The sequence below is a fragment of the Platalea leucorodia genome, assembly GCF_965183815.1.
Source record: "Platalea leucorodia genome assembly, chromosome: 6".
Classification (NCBI taxonomy): domain Eukaryota; kingdom Metazoa; phylum Chordata; class Aves; order Pelecaniformes; family Threskiornithidae; genus Platalea; species Platalea leucorodia.
This window is the reverse complement of record NC_138828.1, coordinates 37,128,019-37,136,056: the sequence shown is the minus strand read 5'-3', so window position 1 is coordinate 37,136,056 and position 8,038 is coordinate 37,128,019. Positions and strand designations below refer to the sequence as shown.

The 8,038-nt window shown below is 54.4% G+C and overlaps 1 protein-coding gene across 1 annotated transcript; it reads left to right on the top strand.

Annotated features, from left to right (window-relative positions):
* Nucleotides 1-4,815: 4,815 nt before the first annotated feature.
* On the top strand, nucleotides 4,816-6,885 carry MBOAT4 (membrane bound ghrelin O-acyltransferase MBOAT4; the record flags this gene model as incomplete). Its single annotated transcript, XM_082315269.1, has 3 exons — nucleotides 4,816-4,934; nucleotides 5,471-5,686; nucleotides 5,973-6,885. The coding sequence occupies 3 exons, from the start codon at nucleotides 4,816-4,818 to the stop codon at nucleotides 6,883-6,885; spliced, it is 1,248 nt and encodes a 415-aa protein (XP_082171395.1).
* Between the last annotated feature and the right edge of the window lie 1,153 nt (nucleotides 6,886-8,038).

Below are 8,038 nucleotides of genomic sequence, written 5' to 3'. Positions count from 1 at the left end.
GGCTTGATTTTGGGGGGGCTGTAGGTGGGGACATAGATTCTTCCTCCCACGGGGCGCTGCGTTAGGGCCTGCAATAAAGGAGGTGCCAAAGGCCTGGGCTCCAGCATCAGCTTCTGGGGGGACCCTGCGATCCTACCCTTCTCTGGGTGCCCCTGAGCCCCCTTGGGTGCCCCCAACCCTGTCCAAGGGGGAGCTGGCCCCCCACATGCCCCATAAACCCCTGGGTTTCCCCAACCTCCTGGGTGTCCCTAGGGTCCCTCTGACCTCCCCTGTGCCCCATAGAGTCCCCTTTCCTGGGTGCTCCACAACTCCCCTGGGTGCCCCATTAGCCCCCCCAGGGTCCCCCTCATCCCCTGGATGTACACCCAACTCTCTTCCCCAGTATCCTGACCCTGTGGGTATCACATTGCTTTCCTGGATGCCCCATAGCTCCCACAGGGTCTCCCAACCTCCCACATGCCTCCTAACGCCCTGGGTACCCCCGACTTCCCCCATGCTTGCCCTATAAACCCTCATGTGCCCTGCAGTCCCTTCTCCCACATGCCCCTGACCCCATCCGGGGCCTCTCTAGGGCTGAGGCTGCTCTCGGGCCCCCATGGCACCCCGCTGGAGCCGAGCACCGGCTGGGGCCACACGCAGCCCTGAACCACCTCCCCACGCACGCTGAACACACGCAAAAACACAACACGCACACAGGCAAACACACAACGCACACAAAACATGCACTGGGCATACAACACACAACCACACACCACACTCACGACACAAAACGTACACACAGATGTTCTCCTACACACAACAGGCATACGCAGCACAAACACACACACCCCACAGACACAATACACAAGCACATACGCACAACACACTACGTGCACGTGCATACGCAAACAAGTGTTTTCTTGGGTTTGGATGGGATTTCATGTGTTTCATCTTGTTCGTCACCTCTTGTCCTGCCACTGGGCACCACTAAGAGGAGTGTGGCTCCCTCATCTTCATTCCTCCCCATCAGTACTTAGCAGTACACTGATAAGCTCCCCCTGCCTGAGCCTTCTCTTCTCCAGGATGCGCAGTCCCAGCTCCCTCAGCCTTTCCGCTTATCAGAGATGCTCCAGTCCCTTCATCATCAGCAGCCCTTTGCTGGACTCCCTCCAGTATGTTCATGTCTCTCCCGTACTGGGGAGTCCAGCGCTGGATCCAGCATTCCAGGTGTGTCTCAGCAGTGCCGAGCAGAGGAGCAGGATCACTTCCCTCCACCTGCTGGCAGTGCTCTGCCTGATGCAGCCCAGCAGGCTGGGGGTCCTCTTTGCTCTGGTCCTGTTGCCGAGGGAGCCCTGAGGACTTGGATGGAAGTGTTGACATCCAGGTGCTGTGCTGCGGCAAGAAGGCAGCCCGAATGCACTCAGAAATTGTGGCTGAGGAGGAAAAGAAGTGCAGTAAATGGTCTTCCTGATCCTTTTCAATTGCTCCCTGTCCAAGATGTCTCTTCCTCATGTGCCTTGAGTAACTCAGGTGCTCCTTTTCTGGAATTCAGCAGAAAGGCACTTGGAGGGTCCTCCATGCACTGGAGAATTCTGACTCTCAGCCCTACCCCAGTGAGGAGAGCTCCACTCCCTGAACGCTGGAGAGGAACTGGGGTATTTCAAGGGCATTTGGGGCATTGCTGGCTGTTCCGGGCATTCCCTGCTCCCTCCTGGCGGTGGGAGGAGCCGGGTGGGCTGACCCTCTCAAGAGGGAATGCCTGGGGTCTCTGCAAGTACAAGGATTTGATCTCTGCTCTGTTTCTTTCTACCTTGGTTCTTCAAGGCTTGGAGGAGGACACCAGCCTCTCCATCTGTTCTCTGGCAGCTCAGGTCATCCTGACATCGAGAGAGAAAAATACCACCACTGTGATTTACCCTAGGAGCCTTGCACTGCAGGCTCTGAAGAGCATGGGAGAGGTGGCACCCGTCTTGGGGAGACAGCTCTGAGCAGCAGCCCCAGGGCAGCAATGCCAGTTCTGGGATGCCCTGCGTGCTGGGGCTACCTGAGTGTGCTGGAAAGTCTGGGTTGTTCCTGGCATCTCCCCTTTGCCTGCGCCCCTCCGGCGCATCCCATCCCATTATTGAGCTCTTGGTTCACCCCTCTGCTGTGTTTTCCCCTAAGAAGCAGCTCTGCTTCTTCAGCATATGTTAGTGTCTGCTCTTCGTGAAGGCTAAAGGGAACAAAACTCATGGGTGGGATCACAGCTGCGATAAGAGACTTCCGTGCTATCCTTGAACTACTGGGATGTGGCCCTTTATCCAGGGAGACAAAAAGGCCTTTGCCACAAGCAGCAGTGGGCCATTTACAGGCAGCGGTCAGCAAATCTGTAATGGCAACGCGTAGCAGAAAGCCAGCGTGGGACTGGTGCCTGAAAATAAAGGAAGGATTTTTTGCATTTTTGTGTTTTAGTAAACCATTGCATTTATTTCTTAATTCCTTTCTCATTTAGGTATGTTTATGTCCTGCCTATCACAGCCAAATGTAAAGTCCCAATGTTTGTGGTTGATTCTGCCTTATAACACCACAGGGAGACGGAAACTATCATCATCTCTGGTTTGTGGATGGGAGTTAAGTGGCTTTCCTAAGGTCACAGAGAAAGTCTGAGACAGGAGCTCAGTTCAGGCCTCCTGAACCCTATTTAATGGCCTCCCTTCCCATTGACGTGCTCTTCTCTGGAGAAAAGACAAACTGTGTCCGTCTGACTTTTTCTTTCAGATAACTTTTTTTGCTTTCAATGTACGTCTTTCACTTTGCAATGTGTCCTGCAGCAGATCGGTATAGGCTGCATTACAACAGGCAACCACAACTGTTCCCAAAACAGCACCATATCCCACCAAGAAAGCAACTGTGGACTTTCTGGATACTAGCCCAAAGCTAGTATCTGAGTTGTATCTGCCCAAATTTCATGCCCAGAGTTTGCTCTGACAACGGTCAGCCTGCTCTTCTCACCTGTTGTATTACCAAACAATTAATTCCTTAGCCAGGAACCAGGCAGCTGCTTGTTTAGTACATGCAAACGGAGCAAATAATGCTCTCTCACGTGTTTCACTACGGCTCACACGCTTGCTCTAAGATCACACTTCCACCACCCGGCATCTGATAGCGTAAAATGAGAGGCATGAGCAGGGTGTTACCATTTCCAATGCTACTGTGGAAGTTCGTTTTTGCTTCTTGAAAAGCAATGGCATTTTTGCAGAACCGTAGCAGGAAATTGCTTAAGCAGGCATGGCAAAGGCCTTCAAAAATATTTGCTCAGCAAAGTCAATACGGGCTCCATGGAGTTGGCAGAATGAGTCCTGTGAAAGCAGGCTGTTGCTGCATGCCATGCATGCCAAAATTGACATGGAAAAAGCTTCTCTCCAGTGCTATTGCTTGCTCTTAAAATATACCCTGCACAAATACAGCAAAATACAGCCGGTTTCTCTGAAGCATTTGCTCTAATAACTTTTTCCATGGGGTTTTGGTCCCCCACCTTCTGATAACCAAATAAGTCATCCAAACAATGTGGTAAGCTTTCCAATGTCATGACAGCTTGAAAAGCTCAGTGAAGAGTAGAAGCATTCATAAAAGTCAGACGATATATTTCTTAAATCAAAACGTCTTTTTAATGAGCACAGATCTTTCTGTAACTTTAAGCACCAATTTTGCTCTTTTTATTGAAAAATGGACTAATCTAAATATTTTGAAGCATTCATCAAAGGAAGGGGAAAACCTTACTTCTTCTACCCCTCCAATATGTCATTTTTTTTCTTCCAGAAGGAAACTCCAGGGTATTCCTCTTTGTATCCACACTGTTCATATGCCTAAAATAAAGCAGGTATCAACTGAGTTTAAAAAAAAAAATAATCCATGAGCTTTCCATTTGAATTTGTCTGTTTTTTCTTAGCCATATCTCACAAAGAAGAGTCAAGTCCTGTAGACTGATTTTCTTGGGCTTTTTTTGTCTGTTTAGCATGAAATACTGCTGGTGGCATTGTGAGAACAATAGCAACTGGCTTCACGTCACCCAAGAGATGACTTCAAATCACCTTTCAAGTCTGGCCCAAAAGAGGACCTTTTGCTTTCTCATATGGCACGTTTTTGAATGAATGCACAGTTTAAACAGTTAAACTGCAATGACTAGTTTCTACCATCACAAGTATCTCTGTGAGTCCATTTTTTTTTTCTTTATTGCCTTGAAGAAAAATTGTTTGGAGAGAATAGAGCTATTCCTTTATCTCTGGTAAATGAAAAGGCCCCGTAGCTTGGTCTGAGTGGTGGGGCTGAGATGCTCACCCTCCCTCGTCACTGAGAAGTGTCTCTTCTTTCTGTCACCAGGGGTTTAAATACCGGGATGTCCCCACCACTACCCCATAACAAGTGAGCCAGGGAGAAGCCACAGCTTTCTGTGAAGGACTGAGCTGAGAGGCAGCAAAGAGAAAGGACCAAGCCTCTGGGAGTACCTGAGGATTTTGCTCTGAGGTCCGTCCCAGCACAGCACATGTGGCAGCTCAAAGAGGCTCTTATCTTGGCAGCTCACTCGCTCTGTCTACGAAGTATGTGGTAATGGCCCAGGCGCCTGGCAGAGCAAATAACCAACCCCAACTTTTTCCACCTACACACACAGTAGAGGTGCTTAAAGGTGTCAGCACTGACGAATGCAAAAAACCATGCTCCTCTTCCTGCAGATACCTCTGTTTCCTTGGCTCTGCTCTGTTTTTTTGAGTTCCTGCCACATATAAAGAGGAGCCAGAGCGGCCCTTAGCTCAGTCCTTTCTCCAGGCATCAGAGGCAGTTGAAGAAGCAAGGTGCTCAATGCGCTGGGCAGACCTCCTTGTTCTTCTCCCTGCAGCCCCGTACCGGCTGGCGGCTTTCCCCTTCGCTGCTCTCTTCCACCACCTCTGTGCTTCGGGGCGCCTCTCTCTGACTGCCCGGTATGTGGTCATCACCCCTGCTGCCGCGCCGAGGGCGAGTCATGCCCGTGGATGCTTTCTGGGGGCTCTCCTGGGACGCATGGTAGCAAGTCCCTACCGCTGACTCGGGTAGGGATATTTGTATGGCTTGGATGTGAGCTGTCCCCAGTCCCCTCTCTCTGCAGTGGGGCCAGATCAAGGTTGTTAAGGACAAACCAGCCAGGCTGGACACTCCGGTGTTGTGAGAGATGGGTTTAGGGGTGTACCAGGATGAGCATATGGGCAAGGGGAGCAGGGCAGGGAATGGGGACTATCTCTGGTGCAATTAGGATGGGGGCCAGGCACGGCCAGCAATATCTGCCCCAGTCCACCCCACACTCCTGCTTGCAGCCACAATGGCCCTGGTGTTCCCTCAGCCCCATGAGGGGCTAAGAGGCGGACTACAGGGGGACTGCGGAAGCTGCAGGACCCAGACTAAGCTCTGCTGTCAACACTGGTGGGAGTTTCAAGCCCCATTTTCCCCAAAAGGCAGACAAAGGGCATCTGGTCTCTTCTAGGTACATATTCCTCCTCACTGGAGGATGTCTTCTTGCTGGCACAGCCATGGGCAGCTACGCCGTTTTGCTCTTCATCCCTGCCGTTGGCTCCGTGCTCGTCCTCCTCTCCATCAGCCCAGCTCGTGCCCACGCCTGGGTCTTCGCCCTCCAGATGTCCTGGCAGACACTCTGCCACCTGGGTCTGAGCAGCCAGGAGCTGGACCCACAGGATGCCAGGTAACGCTCCGGCTCTGCCTCCTTCTTGCTCCTCCACGCAGTGGGCTGGGGTCCTCCCGGGCATTTTGTGAGGGCAGAGGGCCCTCCGGGCCAAACTGGCTCCCTGTTCCACAGCCGTCGGTCTCCACTCTGGCTCCGGCCGCGTCCCCGTGCGTGGGCGATGCTGTGGGCATGGCAGCGCTCTGGGGACGTGGGACAGCACACCCCCGTGCGCGGCCTTGCGCCCGTGCCTCTAACGCTGCCTTCGGGGGACTCTCAGCAGCTCTCAGGTGCCCTCTCCTTCCAGGCCAGCCATCGCCCTCTCTGCCATCATGCTGCTCACCCAGAAGGCTACATCTCTGGCCCTGGACATCCACGAAGGGCTCGTGCCGCTCCAGCTGGGCCAGGGGCTTTTGCGGCGCGCGCTGCCCCTCTGCAGCTACCTGCTCTTTTTCCCAGCCCTCCTGGGAGGTCCCCTGTGCTCCTTCAGCAGGTTTCGGGCCCAGGCCGAGTCCTCGGGGGCTCTCCCCTGGCCGCTGAGGGCTGCCGGCCGGCGGTGCCTCTGCGCGCTGGCCCTGCAGGGGCTGCGCGCAGGGCTGGCGGGAGGGCTGGCCGGCAGGCAGGGCTGTGCCGGCCTGGGCTGCCTGCCCCGCGTCTGGGCACGGGCCCTGCTCCTCAGGCTGGCCTACTATTTGCACTGGGTGCTGGATGAGGCCCTCCTGGAGGTGGCGGGCTTCGGGCCGGAGGCAGGCCAGGGAGACCTTTCCGTCCGCGACCTGTGGACGCTGGAGACCACCCACCGCCTGGCCGTCTTCGCTCGAACCTGGAACAAGAGCACGTCCCGCTGGTTGAGGAGACTTGTCTTCCAGCGCTGCCCGGCCCAGCCGCTCCTAGCCACCTTTGCCTTCTCCGCCTGGTGGCATGGCCTCCGGCCCGGGCAGGTCTTTGGTTTCCTGTGCTGGGCTGTCATGGTGGAGGCTGACTACCGCATCCATGCCTTCCTCAGTGCCCGGGCCACCTCCCAGGGTGTGAAGCTCCTCTACCGTGGCACAACCTGGGTCTTCACGCAGCTCATCGTTGCCTACATCCTGGTGGCTGTGGAGACCGAGAGCTTCTCCACGCTCTGCCTGCTCTGGACTTCGTGCAACAGCATCCTTCCCCTCGCCTACGGCTTTGCGCTGCTGCTGCTGCTCTTTGCCAAGAAGCCGAAGCAGAACTGAGCCTGTCCTGGGCTAACTTGTGCGGCTGGTGGGGCACGGGCCTGCACACATGAGTGTGCGGGGTGAGAAGTGCTATTGGCCAAACAATCTCATCTAACAGTATCTCTGGGGAATCAGGTTGGCTTTTACTCCTGGGATACCCCCAGCTTTGAGGGATGCCCTGAAGCAGAGGGGCGAGGTCACCAGACCGCTAGGCAAGAAGGCTGCTAGCAGCACTGCTTGCCCAGTGTTGGTCTTGGGGCTTTGGGTCTCAGCCTCATCTCACATAGGAAGCACACAACCTCCCCACCAAACTCATCTGTGCCATAAATGCACCAGTCAGCAGCTGTGTCCAGCTCCTGGGAATCTGTCCTCCATGGCGATAGCAGGCACTGGCAGAGAGCTGCCTTGCCATCTTTCTTGTGTGCACAGACCACTGGGATCCTGGGCACAGAGAAGAGGGCTGTCAGTCTGTCTGGGGGCAGCACAAGACACAAAACACCCCTCTTCCCACCCAGCAGTGCTACTGAGATCCATGGGTCTGTGGTGGTCCTCCAGCAATTGCTCCTCAGCACTGTCCCTGTGGCATGTGGACCCCAAACTGTGTTCCCAATTAGACGTCTCCTGCAATACCTGCTCCCCCCCCCAAGTGGGTGACATGCTTGTCCCCCAGGGCACAGATTCAGCTGTGTCCCCTGCCACATGGGGAAGAGAGATGATCCATCCCCTCCACCATTGTTACCAAGGATCCTGAGCACAGGGGCCAGAATGCCTGCTAGGAAAAGGAGGGCTACTGCCCATGGTGTGCTGAGGACAGCATGGGCAAGGGGGAATAAGCCAGCAAAGTCCTCGGACTCAGCTGTGGCATTCAACCGAGGCTTAGGTGTCACTTTCTCCACAAAGATATACAGCAGCAACCCTAATGCACTCCTCCGGTTCATGCGTTGGCCTAGGACCCAAATGCCTAGGACTGTTTAGGGTGGAGAAGAAGCATGAGCTGCCACAGAGGAAGGTATCAGGAAAGCATGGAGCTGAGTTTCTGTTTATATGAGAGCAAGAAGCCACCCACCAAATCTCAAAATAATACAGCTGAAAATGCTACAAGACTATTGTTGGCCTCTGGTCTGCTGGGCATGCAGCTGCAGGGTACCAGGACCAACACCAGAACCAGTCT